The sequence below is a fragment of the Podarcis filfolensis genome, assembly GCF_964270895.1.
Source record: "Podarcis filfolensis genome assembly, chromosome: 1".
Classification (NCBI taxonomy): Eukaryota; Metazoa; Chordata; class Lepidosauria; order Squamata; family Lacertidae; genus Podarcis; species Podarcis filfolensis.
The window spans coordinates 112,270,125-112,289,980 of NC_139604.1; the positions used below are offsets into that span (position 1 = coordinate 112,270,125).

Here is a 19,856-nt window from a genome sequence, read left to right on the forward strand (position 1 = left end):
AGACATCACCTTGCCAACAAAGGTCCGTATAGTAAAAGCTATGGTTTTCCCAGTAGTGATGTATGGAAGTGAGAGCTGGACCATAAAGAAGGCTGATCGTCGAAGAATTGATGCTTCTGAATTATGGTGCTGGAGGAGACTCTTGAGAGTCCCGTGGACTGCAAGAAGATCAAACCTATCCATTCTTAAGGAAATCAGCCCTGAGTGCTCACTGGAAGGACAGATCGTGAAGCTGAGGCTCCAATACTTTGGCCACCTCATGAGAAGAGAAGACTCCCTGGAAAAGACCCTGATGTTGGGAAAGATGGAGGGCACAAGGAGAAGGGGACGACAGAGGACGAGATGGTTGGATAGTGTCTTCGAAGCTACAAACATGAGTCTGACTAACCTGCGGGAGGCAGTGGAAGACAGAAGTGCCTGGCGTGCTCTGGTCCATGGGGTCACGAAGAGTCGGACACGACTAAACGACTAAACAACAACAACAACAGCTTTTTCTACTTTCTCCTATCAACAGCCCTTCAACCAATGAGAAACCTTTCCACCTTAATTAATAACCTTTTAAAGGAAACCTCAAAGAATAAGGAAGAGCTGGGAGCTGAAGACCTTACCAGAGACATCCTGGAGGAGGACCTTCTTCTAACTGGATTCACGGTCACCGCCTGAGCTTGTCTACAAAGCAAAGTTACACACTTAAAAACAGATTTTGAAGTAATGTCATTGACAGTGTGGTCCTATGTTTGCATACTCAAAAGTAAGTCTCACTGTGCTCAAAGGGATCCCCCCCCCCAGTTAAGTGTGTTTAGGCTTATAGTCTTGGGGAGAAAAAGTTTGAAGTGCTTGCTACTCCATTGTAAGAGAGAGGCCACCAAGAAAGACAAATCAAAGAAAATGTTGTGACTTTAACATCCTTTCTCCATCAGGAAACAGTGGCATTAATGCTCATCTTGCATGTATTGCATTAACACCAGGAGTTCAAAGGGAGGACAACTCAGATTTCCAGAAATCTGCTCGAAGGAGACAGTAGCATTTTGCTTGGCGATCTAGCATTCCTCAAGCAGTCCTGCCCATACTGTAGCTGTATTCATAATTGCATGGCTAGGTTTTGCCGCAAGGATATTTTTGTTCATAGTTAGTGAATTCCCAAGTAAACCTTAAACACATCTGGTTCTTTGTCTTTATTAATAAACCAGGCTGCTCAATTTACTACTCAGTTTATCTCTGAGTGGCTCAAGCATGCTGCTAACAGTGGAGTTGTTTGAGAGCTGTCCTTGTTTGAAGAGGCACACCCATGTCCAATAATAAGCCCTGCCTGGCTTGTAGGACACACTCCTGTTGCCCTCCTGAAATATGGCAGAGACTACAACCGGGAATTTTGTAGCCTCACCTCTTGCAAACAGCAAGGCCAGCAGTCAACAGAGATGGGGCTTGTAGCTCAGCAACATATCAAGGACCGTAAGTTATCTACTGCTGGCTTGAGCATGCCTGCCTGCCCTTTTCAATCCATTTGAGTTCTTTCCTTCTGTACCCCCTCCAGATCCTCCCAATCTAATTTGTTTCCCCCATCTGCTCTGAGCCCATCTGCCACTGCAAGAGACAGGGAAGAGAATCACAGGCAAGACCACCACATCTAAAAGGAAGACACAACTGATCCATCAGGTCTCAGGGCACTTCCTGCCTCAGTTGTTGCAGGAAGTCCCGGCTGTGTTCCTTACCAAATGGAGCTACTGGCCAAAAAGAACACATAATGGGTACTTTTGGTGGCCGCAATGCAGAGCACTCCTGGTCTAATCACTCCTGTGACAATGGGAATAAATCAGGTTGTGACCTGTGCAGAACCTTGCAAAAGGCATACCCCACTTCTTGCATAAATTGGTCCTATGGTGCACTAACTTACGGTGAATTTGGGGATCATGCAGTTTCATTAATGTTTCTGTACCATCCAGCATGGTCAGTTTGTAACAGCACAAGCCCATGCCCAGTGCTATTTTTCTAGAAAAAGAGGTGCCGGATCTCAACATGAACGCCTCCCTTGTTCTCTTGTAATGGCAATGGTGCCCACCTGAGAGGTGCCAGAACTGAGTTACGGCTGAACAAAAGCCTTGCCCATGCCAACCTTAGATATGCTTGGCCTGAACCCAAAGCAATTCTTTCACCCCACCCTCGCAGTCTGCTCATGTCCAGGGTCCTGTTCTCGCAGTGGCCAATCACATGCCCATGGGAAGCCCAAAAGCAGAACTCAATTGCTCCCCCGCAACATCTGATGCCCAGCAATGATATTCAGAGATACGCTGCCTCCGAGAGTTGAGCAATGCACAACTGCATTGTGTTGGTGCCATGGGAGCTAACAGGGGAGCAGTACAAATACATCACATGCAAAGAACACAAAAGGAAGAATGTTTACTGGCTCACCCTTTGAGCAGAGAAGGACGAGAAAGGATTGGAAAGCGTGGAAAGGAAAGAATGAGGAAAGATTTCTGAGAGCCTTCCTCAGGCGGAGAATCTGGGGAGTCTCTAAAGACAAGGTACATGCAGACAAAATGTAGACAATGAAACAACACATTTATAACAAAAAGGATGCTTGTTATCAATGGAGGAGACATTTCAAGAGATTGTCAGGTGGGTTTCTCAAGGGTGCTTCTATGGTCATGATCACCCAGTCCCTCCTATAATCACAAATTGAAAAAATAAAGCAGAGTCTATAGGAAAATGATTTGATTAGTCTACGACAGGGATGGAAAACATGTGGTTTCTGAGGTCATGTGTTTTTGGACAACAGGCATGAGTTAGGAGTCAAAGAATCTCTGTTCCTCTTTTACAGCAAATAAGTTCCTAGTCCACACAGCTAGAAGAAAAAATGCTAGTTGTGTATCTTAAAGAAACAAGGACAGACAAAACGATGCTCACCTGCATCAGTTTCCCCACCTCAAATCTCATTGTATTTGAAACCCAATAGAAGGGATGAGATAGATTTATTTGGCTATGCGTGGTTTTTTTTAAGGGACTTGAGTTAGTGTTGTCGACATTTGACATTTATTACACCATAATATTGCAAAGCAATAATAAACGGATTGTGTTCACAGTAATAAAATAAACTATTCATTATTATATTTTTAGACCACCCTTCAACAAAAATTCCCATATTTCTATAAAAGTGTTCTGGTAAAATGATAATGAAAATTAAGAGTAATTTCTTGAAACTGTTCCTGGTAGAGCTTTAACAAAGTGGCTTGTTTAAATCATGGCGGATATGAGGGGCAGACAGTGACCTCTAACATCACCGCACTGTAACAAGCATTGCTTCCTAACAGACATAGCACTGAACCGCTTCCCAAATGACACCATTTTAGATTTCTGGCCTCTTCCTCCATCCCTCTTCGGGCAATCAATTGTACGGTAGTTCTTCCAAATGCCATGTCATTCTCTCTGCACCATTCCCACAACACAGACGTTCTCTGGCAAAAGTCCTCATAGGAACAGGTTCATGGGAGCATGTGACATATAAATGGAATACTTTTGCACCTTGTTATACTTCCAGTAAGAGAACCAAGCCTTTGTGAGTCATCTTGGTAATCCTGTAACATGCACCTCTGTCCACTGGGAGCTGGTCTGCTACTACGCTGGGGGTGAGGAAGCTGTGGCCCTCCTAATGTCGTTGTCTAGTCTGATGGGAGTTGGGAGTCCAAAAATGTGTGGAGGGCTGTTGGCTAACCACCCCTGCACAAAACCCATCTTTTAGCACTGGACTTTCTTATTATACAGTAGGAGGACTGTGAAACTTGAAGGATAATTACATTCTGATCCACACCAGGTGGTGTGAAGTCAGTTTGCTCTGGAATTCACAAAAACAGAATTCTTTAAGCACCCTTAACCCAAGGTACTTTGGATCCAATACATCAGAGCTTTTCAACCTTTTCAAGTCCACGGCTCACTTGACCAACTACATTTCTTCTGCAGCACCCCTGTGGGGTTCAGGAGCCCAGTTATATCACCCCTTGTCTGCAGAGCTAGCAGCCTCTCACCCATTTTTTAACACCCTCCTTTGCAGCCTGTTCCCTTAGCCTCCTCTTCTTTCCCCAATCTTTGGGAGGCCTCCAGGCAGCTGCTGCCATCCCTGGTCTCTGAGCTGCTTGGCCTCCACCCCACCCCAAAGAGAGGTGCCTCACAGAGGTACCATTCACTTGCAGAGCTTATAGCCAGGGCTGCTGCAATAAACAGCTGTGCAAGCCTTTGAGAGGCAGAGATGCAAGAGGGCATGAGAAGGAGGGAAGGAAAGAGGGACAGAGGCCAGTGTTGCCCGTGGCACCCCTGGCCATCATTCAAGGCACCCCAGGGTGCCATGGCGCACTGGTTGAAAACCACTGCAATACATTATTCTTAGACTCAGCACCAAGAATAAGACTTCTGTGGCCTCAGATAAGGCTCCTGTTTGAACGCTGAAAAATAAGTTCCAGTCTCAAGAGTCTGCACTCAGAAACAAAGCTATTTGGTTAAGGTGTTCAAGTAGTAAAGTACAGGATATAAATTAATGTGGAGAGAGATTCACTAAAGGATTATTATACTTACAGGCTACATTTATTTAGTCTATAAAATTTGTGCCTGGCCACACACATCCTCCACACATATTTTGCCGTTTCCATGTCTTCCTGTTAAACAAAAGAGATCGTATGTAAGACAAAACGAGTGGCTAGATGCATCTCTTTCAAATCACTTCCCTACTAAGAGGATTCTCAGGACCAAATTAAGGGCCAGCTTTGGCCTATCGTCTTGCTGCATAAACATCAAAGACAGTGGAAAGGAACAGAATCCCACTCAGCCATTGTTGTTGTTCTTAATTAAATTTATATACAGCCCTTCATCTGAAGATCACTGGGCTATTCACAACATAAAAATACAATAAGAAAACTCAAAATACATAAAACAAACAACAACAATGAGAAACACCAGCAAGCCCTCCCCCCTCCCACAAACACATTTAAAAGACCACAGTTTGGGTCTACAAAGGTCTGATATCTAAAAGCCAACAGATGATTTATGCCTTCTTTCTCATGCCATACATTTTATTTAAAATGCATATAAATAAAATCTCACTCACTTACAGTTTGGAACTGGATAGTCTCTTCTTTATTTGCCAATTCTAATGCAAAAAAGGACTTGTTGTGGGACATGTTAGCAATGTCATGCCACCTAGGCAGGGGTAAGGAAAGAAGAGAGTGTAAGAGAGACAGACAGAGAGAAACCTCACAAAGCACTCTGCTTTAACTGCATGTGTATAAGAGGGGATCTGAATTCGCCATGCCATTTCCCACATAGTTGCAAAAATTCTTAGCTACTTTGAAAAGTTTCTGCTTCAGGAGGTCTTATGATTTGGTTGGTTCGACGCTTGCTTGCATGCACACATGCATCTGCAACACAGGGAATCACAAGGTATGAACTGACCACATGACAGGGCACCTAAAGGTTAAGGGACAAAGACTCTTAAAAGAATCACCGTTGCAGGAAATGAGCTCACCTAAAGATGACGGGAGGCCGGCCATTTTTGTGTTTCACAAAGATTCCATCAAGACAAGCTCCGATGAATATGTCACTTCCTTGGCTGTCCTGAAATACAGAAATTGCATATCACTTGCACCTTTTTCCTTGCGAAAAAAGCTTCATTCGTCATACCCTGCCCACAGCACCCTGCTCCCATGTTTGTGCTCTGAATTTGCACCAACAATGCAAAGTAAGCTCATTAGATGTATTAAAAATTGAAATGCTAAATATCTCCTTTAATAAAAAAAACCAGAAGCCTTTTTTCTGGGAATTACAGACTCAGATATTCCCAAAAATGTAAGAGAGATCTTTTTATATGCCACGGTCGCATCAAGAATTCTTATTGCAGCAAACTGGAAGATTGATAAAGTTCTTTCAAGGCTAGTATGGATTCAAAAGTTAGTTGAATATGCGGAACTAGATAATATGTCTGAAAGAATAAAGAACAAACCAAAACAAGTATTTATCTCAAAATGGGTAGTCTTCAAAATATATTTGAAAAACTGTTGCAGTTTAAACTCTGTCACAGCATTTGAGTAATTTCAGCAGTAGTTTTTAGTATGATGTGAGACCTAAGATAGATAAAAATTTATTTAAATTCTGTTAATAATCTGCTACGTTTCGGCAGCAAGTTAGTGATGAGAAATTGATGAGTAATTGAAGTAAGGAGTGGACAGGAAGTTTGGTCTAAAGCAAGAAGACCTTTTTAAATTTATGGCTTTGTGTTTATTATTTGATATACTATGGGTTCGTGTTTGGTATATGGTTTATTATTTGGTATATTATGACTTTGTGTACAGTATATGGTATATTACTTTTTTCTTATTGTGTTGATGGATATGGATAGTTGCCTTTTTTGTGGATTTATGTGAAAACAATAAAAAAAACTGATTGTGTTTTAACAACCCTGCCTTTCTACAAAAAATACAATATAAAATACATGATAAAAGAATCAAACAATGTTCCTGTTTGCCTAATTTATTTTAAAGGGAAAATCTGGAATGTTTTAAGTTCAGAAATTCTGCATGCTGAACAGAGACCTGAGCAATCCAAGTTTGACATCTCAGCAATCTGTTGACATTTCAGCAAAAATATTCTGATATCTCAGAACTGTAAGTAACAAGCCAAAGTGACTTAGGCCTGAGTCAACTTAATATGCCTTTTTTAAAAAATGCAAAGAGAGTGTTTTTTTTAGTATAGTCGTGCCTTTGTGAAGTCATGGCACAAACAGTCAACAAATCCACAGGAGAAACTTAGCTTTACCTTTGCAGGATAACTCTCTTCACCATATCCTTCCATCCTCTCAACTTCTTGCATATATAACATTTCTGCATCAGGTGGAGTGAGGCCCCTTCAGAAACAAAAAAGAAATTCAATTTGCTAAGTCTAGCTTCTTGAGGCAGGTTAGACTGCTTCTTTTATCATACCAAGAGTCCAGTTTTTCTGTACGTTCCCCAACAGAAATACACTTGGTGCAATATCTGCACTTGGTGCAGAAAAAAATTGCAAAAAGCAACTACACTGAGGGTTAAAATGACCACTGTTTAACTTCCTTAAGCACCTGTGGAATTATTTATTTTAGGTATTTATTGACAGAAGTATTTTACTGCCCTATCATGAAATATCAGTGCATTTAAGAATTATTTCCAGGATATAAAAAATAATTCTAAGCCTTTTACAGTTTCCCTTGCTTCATGTATCTCCAATGATCAGGTTTCTGGCACTCAAAAGGTTTGCTGCAGCCTTTTGGTTTGGAGCCAGTGCAGACATAATACTGGATCTCTGAAAAATGTGGTTAGCAACAACAAACCCACACTCAAGGAATATGTGCCCAATATCTGAGCAAATTTCTCCCTCTCATTCTAATAACATGCTGACAACAACATGGGTTAAAGCAAACCGGGGTTTCTATTAACCCTCTTTGAAGCAACTTTCTGAAAACTGGAAATCATGTTTAGCTTAAATTGGTGTTAGTTAGGCACAGAGCCAGGGCTACATCTGCACTAGAACATATGTGAGCAAGCTCATCTAGCAATATTCAGACCTGAAACAGCAGCACAATTTCAGAACCGTTACCTGTACTTCTGATGGAGTAAGGCCACCTTCTGGGTTGCTTCTTCCAGGATCTTTTCATCTTGCAACCAACCCTTAAGCGACAGAACAGAAACCATGAGCCTTCCTCGCATGTAAATTCACAACCCTCCAAACTTAATGAAGGGCTGGCGAACATTCATATACCCCAGGCAGCAGTAGAGGGAGAAGCCTGGGCCATCTACCCAGGAAGAGAGCAAGTAGTGCACTTTAACATCTACTGCCTGCTATCTCAACTTCTGGTAGGCTTGCAGAGCAGTTTAGCTCTGTAAGAGAGCTTGGCTTCCTAGAGGACCGAGTCAGGCTTGACTCAGCAGTTCTTGATTGCAGGCACCTGTGCCTGCCTTCATCAGTACCTCCTTAAGAAACACTGCCTTGGGCCGTGGGCTCACCACCAAAGGGGTTTCCCCCCATTGGGAGCCACTTGGGTGAGGGTGTTTAGTCCTTGGAATATTTGTTTACTGATGGGTTGATTCTACGAACAACCAGTAATAATAATAATTAATAAATTTTTATTTATACCCTGCCCTTCCCGGTTCAAAAACCGGGCTCAGGACGGCTAACAACAAATTTAAAACACTTAATTGTAAAAGCAGCATAAAATACACTATAAAAACATGAATAACCATAAAATTCAAAGTTCAGAAATCAATTTAGGGGAAATCCATCTAATAAGCAGGGTTTTTTTATTATGATACAGTGGACGCTCAGGTTGCGAATGTGATCCGTGTGGGATGCACATTTGCAACCCACAGCGTTCGCAACCCGCGCCTGCGCATGCACGGGTTGCGATTCGGTGCTTTTGCGCATGTGCAACCGAAACCCAAAAGTAACCCATTCCACACTTCCGGGTTTCAGCGGTCCGTAACCTGAAAAAACGCAACCTGAAGCGTCTGTAACCCAAGGTATGACTGCATTAACGTTAAACAAGTTTTCAGAACAGGAAGGATATCCAAATGACCCTTTTGAAAAGGGGGGGAGGGAATTTAGTAATGAATGGTACCAACCTTTGAAGAATGATTTTTTTAAAAAACTATTTATATTTATAAAGCTTCTTAGGCAATCCTCTAAAGTGAATTACAATAAAGTAAAGACTAACACACATCTGTTGGTTTAAAAGACAAAATAAAAAGATTACCACCAGGCAGGATGTGTTCACTTCTGATAATTCTACATCAGTTTGTTTTCCCCCCGTAATTTCCAAAACTGGAATTGGAGAGAGAAGGGGGGAAGAAATGAGCTATTCTTACCACAGGAAACAAGGCAAATCTCTGTAGAAATTCCTGCGATTCATATTGGTCATAATCTCCAAAATCAGCTGAGGAATTAAGAGAAAACAGGCAGGAATTAAGTGCATAGGGAAGTTCACTATTTCACAAAAGTCTCATAACAGATACAGCATAGTGGTTGGTGCCCTTTGGTTTTTCATCTCAAAATAAAATTGTGCAAAGCCAAGACTGCCTAAATTGTACAAGAGCAATTAAACAAGTAATAATTTGTTGAACAGTCATTATTAAAGAGCCAGATGAGGCTAAAGAAAAGAAATTAAAGAATGTTGCATAAACAAGCTATTTCAAGTCATCAGTTTGATCTCACTGGCAAATAACGTTCTTGGCAAGTCTTTTCCAGCACACGAGATCACCATTCATAGCAAGTAAACGGAGGCAGCAAAGGAAAATAGACCAGAGGCTTAGAGCACTCTCTTCGTTTTCCCTGCCAGGCATCCACCTCATTCTTGTGGTTGTTTTCTTCTCTGGCATATAGCAGCTACACCAAAGTGCTAAGTTAAAACCAAGAGTGGTACTGCCTCCCGCATTTCGCAGATGAAAATAAGGCCACACTTGCAACACCTCTCTACACAAATTAAAAACTGCTGTCTGTGAGCATCATGAATTGCTGAAGGCTGCAACTCACTCTTGTGCTGTGCTGGTTTCATTTAGGGCCATCCTCCACTGGTTTTAAAAGCCAAGACGTTATGTTTGTTCTTTGGGCTAGCGATATGTTTTTAAACACACAAATGTCCGATATTATGCTGCCGCAGCTCAAAGTGTGCCTCTGCGGGTTGTAAAATGTCATGTTGTGCATTGTCAGGCAAAGACCCATCCTTCAGCAGAGGGACCTATTACTGATGCCTTGAGCCTTCTAGCCTGGCTTCTGCTGCTCCCTGCTGCCATTGCCTGCTCATCTGATCTCTTTAAGAGAATGGGTCTTTTCTGTAGTAGCTCCTTATCTATGGAATGGTCTCCCCAGAGAGGCCCGCTTGGCACCAACTTTCATTTTGGCACCAGGAAAATAAGCTTTTGTTTTCCTAGGCATTTGAGCTGCGCCAATTATTGGTTGGTGGTTTTTTTGTTTGCTTTTTACTCTACGTTCTTAATATGTTTATGCAATCTATTCCAACATTTTAATTTTTGTTTCAATCCATTTGGGGTGTTTTGTCCTGGGAAGCCATCCTTGAATTCAATTAACTAACTAAATGAGAAAGCCAACAGTGATAGCGAGCAAGGAAATAAGCCCCTGCTTATTTCACCCTCTTTATTTTGGCAGCTGTAAGCAGAAGAGGGCAAGAGAAGGGAAAACAGAGGGGAAGCTAGAGATGGCAGAAGAATCTGCACCCTGCTCAAGAGATTTGACTGCTGAAGAACCAGGAGGAGAAACCTTGAAAATAATAAAATTAATAATAATAATAATAATAATAATAATAATAATAATAATAATAAATTTTCTTTATACCCCGCCCTTCCCGGCCAGAACCGGGCTCAAGGCAGCTAACAACAATAAAATTACAGTAAAAACATAACGGGGGGGGGGGGGCCAATTTAAAATACAGGTTAAAATGCAATTTAAAATGCAGCCTCATTTTAAAAGTAGCCCATAGATCAAAACCATAAGGGTAGGGAAACGTAAGGGTAAGACTGAATCCAAACCAAAGGCCAGGCGGAACAGCTCGGTCTTGCAGGCCCTGCAGAAAGATGTCAAGTCCCGCAGGGCCCTAGTCTCTTGTGACAGAGTGTTCCACCAAGCCAGGGCCAGTACTGAAAAGGCCCTGGCCTTAGTTGCGACCAACCTAACCACCTTGCGACTTGGGACCTCTAAAATGTTTTCATTTGGGGACCTTAAGGTCCTCCGTGGGGCATACCAGGACAAGTCCAGCAGCTCACATGCCACCGCCATTTCAAAGGGCATCACTAAAAGGGCAAAATGGGAACATAATAATAACAACTGTAATTTACTTGGGACAGGTAACCAAGGAAAGGGAAGGCTCCTGGCAAATAGGGACAGTTAGAGTACTTGGGAACACAGAAAGAATGTGACTTCTTGTCCTTCCTGGGACCTAACATTCTGCAGTAACCTAGGATGGGCAATGGAACCGAGGATGAGTGATAAAAGTGAGAGTGGAAAACATTAAGACAGAAGTGGGGAAAGGAAAAATCCAATAAGATGGCGGGGGTGGGAGTGGGGAGAGACGGCACAAATTTGCACTGCATAGTTTCTGCTCAGATTCTGCTGCAATTTCACTGCTATTTTCTGTGTAAAGTAGTAGAGATGGGCTTTACAGGTAGGTAACGCCACTGAAAATGGCAAGGAGGAAAATATGAAGATTGTAGGAAAGGAACAAAATCATAATTCCTAGGTATTAAAGCCTACTTCCCTTCAGCATGCTGGATATACATACCAAGGGAGAATGAATGCATCATTCAAAGGCATTTCAGAAAATGACAGCCAATTTCAACAGTCTGGGTAGTCATTTTGCTATTACCTTTTGAAACACCCTTATAGTTCTGGGCAGCCTGGTTTTAACTTCAGTTTCTGCAAAGCACATTTCCTATATTCAAGCAGTTATCCTGCAACTGTCAAAAGGCATTGCGGCTCTAATGGTTTTAAAGTGGTCCAAAGGAAACCTGAGTATCTTGTAGGGCATGCTCAAATCATGCTGTCTGAACTAGAGTTCACACACCTTGTGTGGTGCTGTAGTCATGCATATACCAGTTCAGTCACAGGTTGTTGTTTTTTTAAAAAAACAACCTAAAGAATGGGTAGGCAAACTAAGGCCTGGGGGCCAGATCTGGCCCAATCGCCTTCTAAATCCGGCCCCTGGATGGTCCAGGAATCAGTATGTTTTTACATGAGTAGAATGTGTCCTTTTATTTAAAATGCACCTCTGGGTTATTTGTGGGGCCTGCCTGGTGTTTTTACATGAGTAGAGTGTGTGCTTTCATTTAAAATGGATCTCTGGGTTATTTGTGGGGCATAGGAATTCGTTCATATATTTTTTTTCTAAGTATAGCCCAGCCCCCCCCCCACAAGGTCTGAGGGACAGTGGACCGGCCCCCTGCTGAAAAAGTTTGCTGACCCCTGACCTAAAGGCTCACAAAAAAGAATGATATGCAGGACTGAATTTGACTCCAACTCTTTTCTAAAATAAAGAGCTGTTATTGGAGCTATCCTCTCTACAGTTATACAGGTGGTAGAGAATGAGATAGTTAAATCCCAGGGCGGTGGGTTAGAGCCCCATGTTGGGCAAAAGATTCCTGCATTGCAGGGCGTTGGGCTAGATGATCCTCGCGGTCACTTCCAACTCTACAATTCTAATAAAGTACCTGCAGTTTATTAACAATGTTAATAAGCACACTTCCCTGCAAAGTTTCTTACAGTGGTACCTCTGGTTACGAACGTAATTCGTTCTGGAGGTCCGTTCTTTTTTTTTTTTTTTTAATCATTTTTATTTTATTGATTTTCCAATAAAAAACATCAAATTAAATATCCAATCATAATACTTCAATTAAAAAATAAAAAACTAAAATAAAAAAAATCAAGTTATAGTCTAAATTGTATTTATTAATTTATTGAGGTCCGTTCTTAACCTGAAACCGTTCTTAACCTGAGGTACCACTTTAGCTAATGGGGCCTCCCGCTGCCGCTGCACAATTTCTGTTCTCATCCTGGGGCAAGTTCTTAACCTGAGGTACTACTTCCGGGTTAGCGGAGTCTGTAACCTGAAGCATCTGCAACCCGAGGTATATGTAACCCGAGGTACCACTGTACTAGCCTTTTGGCCACGCTCTTGGGAGATATGACTTTCAGATGATTAAAAAAAACACAATAAAATGTTATTTGGCTCTACTGAATTTGTACGCAGGGGAGGTTGCAGATCTTAAAAAATGAAGAGCTTATTTTGCACTTGCTTACAGCAGCACAGGCATCCATAGTAAAACTTTTGAAAACTGTAGTTCGGAATCCTATAGTGTATTGCTACTCAAGGCAGGTATGGTAAATAGTCCTTCTCTGGGGGGAAATCCCACAAATTAAAAGTATCCAGAGGACAAGAGGTATGATTTTATTTTTTATTTCATTTGCAAACAAGGAGGCACATGGTAGGAGAGTTCCCTTGATATACACTAAGGTCTGGATCTTGCAAACCAACAAGAATTGAGGCAGGAGTTTAAAAGCGACAAGAAAATGATTTGTTTGAATGCGCCGCTCGTGGATTCCCAAGAGTGAATTTGGTTTTAGGTTTATCATGTAAGGCTAGCAGGGTTACAGTATGGCCTTCCTAGCTATGCACTGGTGTGGGTTGGACTACGGCAATTGTCAGAAGTGAGGAAGAACGTGTGCAGATATAGATTGAAACATGGGTGCATCAGTGTATGTGCAATTTGTATGAGCAATTGAGTGCATGGAACCTTATTTATGGATCTTGATTATTTATATATTGTATTATTTTATTTTGTTGATTTCCCCCACAAACCATTTTTAAAATAAAGATTTTAAAAAGAAAAAGGAAATCAGTACTGGAAGGCCAATGTATTCTTATCTTCAATGTATTCTTATCTTTGCTACTGCATCAGCCTAAAATAAGTAGTCATTTCTGTGTGGGTTCTTTTCTACCTGTGCATTTTTCTTTTAAAAAAAAAAGAACTTAAAACTCCCTGAATCAGCAAATCAGTACTGAAAGACGAACCCCTCCTTATCTTAATAGGTGGAATGGCAGCAACACAGCAGTTTGTTTTATAACGGCTAGTCTTTAAGTAGAGTGTCACAGAACCTCAACACATTAGTGATTCATTAAAAAAAATAATTACAATCTTCTGATGGTGTCAGCAGGGGAAACTAAATACGGAACAGTTATCACCTACTTATCTTAGTTACAATATAAAAAATAAAGCTACTATTGTGTTACATGTAAGTTTACAACAACACTTTTAAAAAGTATGTATTGGGGTTATGAAACTAGTTATGGGTACCACACCAGATCTATGTAGTGCAGCAGACTAGGCAGAGTGATGAGCGTCAGCGCTTGAATCCCAGGCTCAGTCAAACTAACAAAGCTTTAGGCAAAACATCATTCATTCATTCATTTATTACATCATCTGTTTACATACCACTTAATTGTCTGTAAGTGGTGTGCGAGTAACTCAGTACAAAAACAAAATGATAAAATCAGAATCCAGTTTAAAATAAAAGTATTCAGAAGGTGCCAGAAGTTCAACTGACTTCAAATAGAAGGGAGTTCCATTTCTCAGCCTTGCCTACCTCACAGGTTTATGAGTTGGAAGGGACCTGGAGTTTGTTGCTATCTCTAGCCTGCCAAAGAGTATTCCCCAGCTGAAAAGCTAACAGCTACACAACGATGGCCATGGGCTGGAGAAACAGCTGCTGTATGCCTAAGCTCCCTCAACCCAGATTGCTCCACAGAAAAGGGCTGAAACGCCTTTTAGGGGACAGAGCCTTGGTGGACTGTGGGCCATGCACCCACCTCTCCCAGGAACACGAAGTTCAAGCAGCTCCTAAAATCAGCTAAACATGTTCGTTACCTTGAACAGCTAACCCAGCCAGGTGCACTGCTTGCTCAAACGTGCATGGGATGCTTCCTTCCAATATGTCTTTCTTCAATTGTAGATAATACTGGTATCTATTATGGAAAGAGAACATGCATTCAGGGCAATTTTCCGAAGCCTGTGAATATAATAATAATAATAATAATAATAATAATAATAATAATAATAATAATTTTTTTATTTATACCCCGCCCTCCCCAGCCAAGGCCGGGCTCAGAGCGGCTTACAAGCAATAATAAAAACAAGATGAATGATTACAACTTAAAAACAAAAATAAAATACAACATTAAAATAATGGAACATTAAAATATTAAAATGTAGCCTCATCGCAGGAGGAGAAGGAAAAGAAAAAAGAGAGGGAGGGAGGGAATCAAATTGGCTCCAAGCCAAAGGCCAGGCGGAACAACTCTGTCTTACAGGCCCTGCGGAAAGAAATCAGATCCTGATTAGAAGTTGATGGATTCCCATCATCCTTAGCCAACATGGCGACGGTCAGGGATGACTATAGTTATAATTCAGCAACATCTGGAGGTGACCCAACCCTGTTTTATGCTTGTGCAATTATATTCTTTCCTGCTTGTCTGGGCAGCAGGGTGACACTATGATCACCCTCTGCAGACAGCATTTTGGGTTTGGGTGCGTAACATGGAGTCTGGGCACAGGGGTCAGACTGGGGATTCTGACCGTGTGCTGCCAAACACACAACCTAGTCGCATTTCTAGCTACAGTTGGAGGTGGTCTGGAACTTGGGAGCATCGTGACTTTTTTGCAGGGGGGAAGTCCACACGGGGAATGCAGCATCCATGCTAAGGAGAAGAATAGAGGGACTACCCTGTATCACACATAAAATGTGACTCCCCCACCACCAGCACCCTCAATCAAAAGGAGCATACATTATTTGCAGGAGAGATTCACTTATGGGACAACATAAAACGTATCAACACCTGTGTCATAGTTAAGAACTCAAATAATAAAAATTTCTAAAGGTGGGGCAAGAGTACATATTTTACCTAGTCCTTAATCCTAAATCCAATATCCTGGTTCGACCTAAGTAGTATTACTGAAGTTTTCTGTTTAGAAGAAAAGTTTTTAGAAGCTGGTGCCCCATGCATTTCATGGTGCAGCTTCTAACGGGAACCTACACCTAGAATGTAACACCGTGCGCTAATATAATTTACCTGCCTGCTACACCTTTTTGGTTAATTAAAATGAAAGGCTTATAGTGAACATGGGCAGACCGTAACCTCAACAACCTACATCATGCTCACTGTTCTGAAAAGAAGATAAACACAGAAAACTACAGGCTGAAAAGTGCCAGGTAAAGACAGCTAAAAGGTGCTCCCTCCTCACTGCAGAACATGGCAGGCATGCTTGCACCACTCACCTGGTAATCTCCTGTTGAAGCTGGGAGACAGAAGGCACATAAAACACCACACCAAAGAATACAGTCGGCTCCAAGGCATATTTGTCCAGTTGCTTTTTCAGAGGCTTGTCTAAGTCTATCCACCGGCGCTGGTTCTGCTTGTTGAAATACCAGAGGCTGAAATAAGTGATCTAGGAGAAAAGAGCAAAAGGAAGAGCTGAGTTATTCCAAAGTGAAACCTGGAACACTTTGCAGTTAATTTCTTATTATTATTTATTAAAAGATTCCATCCCACCCTTCCTCCCAAAGGAGCCCAGGGGGTAAAGCAACAAAGCAGCAAAGCAATACAATTAAAATAAAATAAGCTTCTACAGCGGTGCTCCCAAGCTTCTGCTGTTTGAGGAGTACATTATTATTATTATTATTATTATTATTATTATTATGGATAACAAAATTAATGGCACATTTCATTCCAACACCAAACTAAAACAGGGCCAAAAAAATTGCCTCCCCTCTGGGGAACCAGCAGCAGAGCACGTGCTGTATATAGAAATCCTGAAGAGTTGCTGACAGTCAATATACCGTGTTTTTCCGTGTATAAGACGCCCCCATGTATAAGACGACCCCTATTTTTTGAGCCCAAAATTAAGAAATAAGACGACCCCCAATTTGAAACTAAGAATTTGGGGGGGAAATATAGTCTTATACATGGAAAAAGACAGTATATTGGGGGGGGCTATTGAGTTGTTTTTGTTTTTATTTTGATTATGTATTTTGTGTTTTTATCTTGTGATTTTATCCTGTGAACCACCCTAAGACCTGCGGGCATAGGGCAGTATACTGCTACTAATAATAATAATAATACAATACTGAGCCAGAAGGACTAGTGGGCTCTTTAGGCTTATGAGGCAGCTTCCAGTGTTCCCACCTGCTCCATTTCTGCAAGAGTCACTGATCTGAGCATTCTCACAGAGCAGTGTAACTCATCATGCAAAGATGCATGGCAGCCCTACTGCATCTGAGAATGATCAAATTATATCAACGCAATGATGTAGCAAGGTGGCCAGTCCCCAGTGACAGCTGATTGGAAGGAGGCCAGGCCAGAACAGTGGATCTGTATCTTCTTCTCTGGCGATCACTCGTAGCCGGCTAAGATTGTCTTCCATAAACACGGTTTTAACAGTGAGTCCGTAAGCGGCTGTGGAGGCCAATTCTGGATCCACACGTCCTTCCACAGTGGGGACATTGGTTTCCGGGTGGGAGCTGATCACGGTGTGGATTTGCCAAGCATGCCTTCCTCTTAGCATGTTTCTCCCTTGAGTCCTGAGTCTGAGTGTCTTCAAAGCCCATGACACCCTCTCCTATGGGTAGGGACTTTAGTTTCATGGGACTCTTTTAATTAATGCATTAATTGCTTGTAACACCCCAGCAATTCTCTCAAGGCATACTAGTGTGCCTTGGCAAACAGTTTGGGAGTCACTGGAACTTGATCTTGCTCGAAGTTATGATAATGCTTCTTACACAAAGCTGCCACCACTGCAGGTGATCTCTATCTGCCCAGGTGCTAATGCATTTAGCAGGCTTGCCGGTTATAGCAACAAATGTGGGCTACCACTACTAATCTTTCGGCTCTGTGCCATGATTTAAGCTGGTCACTGAGACATTTTGGTGTTTGAGCAACTAATGCTGAATTATCACCATCCTTGCACCGAAGACCAGCTGCTTCATATATGTAATCACATGCAAAATGTACCCCCCCCCCAAAAAAAACCACCAAATAGTGAATGGTGAGATGCAGCATGGGCTCCTGTCCCGTGATCCAGAAAAAATAGCAGTGCTCCTGAGTCACTGGTAATAGTGCCTTAGTTTCCAACTGTTGGAAACGCCATGAAAATGTCAGAGCTGCTTACTATCCTATTAGATTGCATCCACTAATGTGAACATAAAATGTAAGAGCCAATGTTTTACTTTATAATAAAATAAGCCCAATTTTTATTGGTTCAGATTTTCTAGCTGAAATGGCAGTTCTCTGCCTGCCAGAGATTGCAATCTAAATGTAGACATTTGTGCATAGGAAGGGAGGGAGAGGCAAGCAAAAGAAGGGATGAATGTGAATGTTATGGTGGTTCCTTTTCTAGAGATGTGACATTCATATGCTATGGTTTGCTATGCTAATGCTAACAACAAACAACAGCTTATGCCACTGTTGTGCCAATACTGGATTGATAATAAGCTTGCCCTCCCATTTCTAACTTGCACAAAACGTAACAGTTGATGCTGCCACTATAAAATGGACACAATCTAAAGTACATACAGCAGAATCCTGTTTACCCCTTTGGCTTTACAGAGAAAAGGACACCGGCACCAAATTCAGACAACCAGAAAGTTCTAGTGTTTCAGTTCTAGAGCTCCTGAGATGGGAGAAGCGATTCCCCGTAGAATTGGGATAAAATGTGCTGTTTCCAGCTCACACGCACGGCTGCAAAGGTATATTTCAGTTTCGCAAGCTCTTGGTGGCATTCAGGCATCCTGGAGCACTGATGCTGAATGGGCTAAAAGCGAATCACTTTGTAATCGCGGCTAAAGCTATCCATAGCACAAGAGATTACCTAGCCCTGCAGAAACGACATGACATAACTCTTGAAATATGTTAAGCTTCTGAGATTAACACTGTTGCAAGGTTTATTTATTTTAGCAACTTACTCATCATTCAACCTCCGGGCAGTAAATCAACCCTAGACAGAAAGGACCGTGGATTTTCTACACAGTTATGTTCCAGCTAATTGCCCTCTTTGTTAGAGGTACAAGAAATAGCAATATTATTGAATGTGCATGGAACATCTGAAAAGGTGGGGAGAGAGGGTAGCACTCAACCCTGCAACTAATACAAAATATATGTGGGGAACAGAACACCAAATTAAGGAAAACTGAGCCACAGGGGCAAAGAAATATTTCCCTCAAAAGAACACAGGAATGGCAACAGTATTTATTTTTTAACTAGGCAAGACTGACTTGGGCCAGTACTCCAAAGAGAACATTATAAAGTTCTGAATATTTATCAAGCGAATACATTGTTTATGGGACTTCCCCAGCTGATACAATAGCAGAATAATTATCTCTGGTCTCTCTAGCCAACTGCCAGGACACACCAAAGGAACATGAACTTCACTTAATTTCAACAGGATTTAGGCAAGCGTTTATATCCTAACCAAGGGTGGCATTTAAGTAAGTTCCATTCAGAGTACAGCCACTGACGTTATTGGACCTAGACATATCCATTGATTTCAATGGGCCTGCTCTGCTGAACACTGGAAACACACACATACACCCATCTAGGATGCATCATGGGGTATCAAGGCTATGGAAGCTCACACTGTCTTGTATACTGTGCCACAACCTCCAGCGCTTGTGATATGGATACACCAGGGTATGTGTAATAGATAGATAAATAAGTAGATAGATATGAGACCAACACAACATAACCATCTAAAGAGCACACACCAGTAAATGCTAAATTCAGATTTCAAAATTACCTAGGCGCACCAATAGGTACCAAAACTATGAGCATATGACTCAAAACCATAGTCCAAAGAACTTTGATGAGAAGTAAAACGCAAAATTATTAGGGGTGTGTATTAAATCTCTTTTCCTTGAAACGAAGAACATGAATTGTTGCTGAATCTGGTGAAGACACTTTTATACTAGCCAGACAGCTGAAAATCTTGTAGCAGATTACTTTGTAACAGTAATTCAAAACACCAGATGCCCGGGACTGATTGACTCAAGCCGTCTCCGATGCAGAGGGAGGCTTAGCAATGGCAGTCAAGGAAGAAGACCCTCATACCACCTACAAGCAGCTCTGAATTCAGCAGGCCAGATTAGTGATTATCTCTCAATAAAGTCCTATGTCACCTCTGCAACTTTTTTGAAAACGTGGTCCCCATTCTAACGAAAGAGATTTCTAATTATCCTGACTGTTCTGAGTGCAGCTTTCCACTTCTTTTGAACAAAAGGGCTATGTGAGAAACTGC

The 19,856-nt window shown here is 41.7% G+C and overlaps 2 protein-coding genes across 9 annotated transcripts in view; both read right to left on the reverse strand.

Annotated features, from left to right (window-relative positions):
* The window catches only part of PTPN21 (protein tyrosine phosphatase non-receptor type 21), a 46,965-nt gene that overhangs the window by 15,148 nt on the left and 11,961 nt on the right, over window positions 1-19,856 (reverse strand). For 4 of the 8 annotated variants that reach the window (XM_083610911.1, XM_083610913.1, XM_083610912.1 and 1 more), the window contains exons 3-12: window positions 15,847-16,016; window positions 14,439-14,536; window positions 8,874-8,941; window positions 7,609-7,679; window positions 6,796-6,883; window positions 5,510-5,598; window positions 5,097-5,184; window positions 4,564-4,643; window positions 2,410-2,511; window positions 609-669 (exon numbers count right to left, since the gene is read on the reverse strand). In XM_083610911.1, the coding sequence (XP_083467037.1) occupies window positions 609-669; window positions 2,410-2,511; window positions 4,564-4,643; window positions 5,097-5,184; window positions 5,510-5,598; window positions 6,796-6,883; window positions 7,609-7,679; window positions 8,874-8,941; window positions 14,439-14,536; window positions 15,847-16,016 (915 nt within the window). The remainder of the gene's footprint in view (window positions 1-608; window positions 670-2,409; window positions 2,512-4,563; window positions 4,644-5,096; window positions 5,185-5,509; window positions 5,599-6,795; window positions 6,884-7,608; window positions 7,680-8,873; window positions 8,942-14,438; window positions 14,537-15,846; window positions 16,017-19,856) is intronic. The other 4 variants (XM_083610917.1, XM_083610916.1, XM_083610915.1 and 1 more) reach the window with 1 other exon arrangement.
* The window catches only part of EML5 (EMAP like 5), a 155,402-nt gene continuing 150,741 nt past the window's right edge, over window positions 15,196-19,856 (reverse strand). The window contains exon 28 of the mRNA XM_083609307.1: window positions 15,196-15,207. The gene's annotated coding sequence lies outside the window, so the exon portion shown is untranslated. The remainder of the gene's footprint in view (window positions 15,208-19,856) is intronic.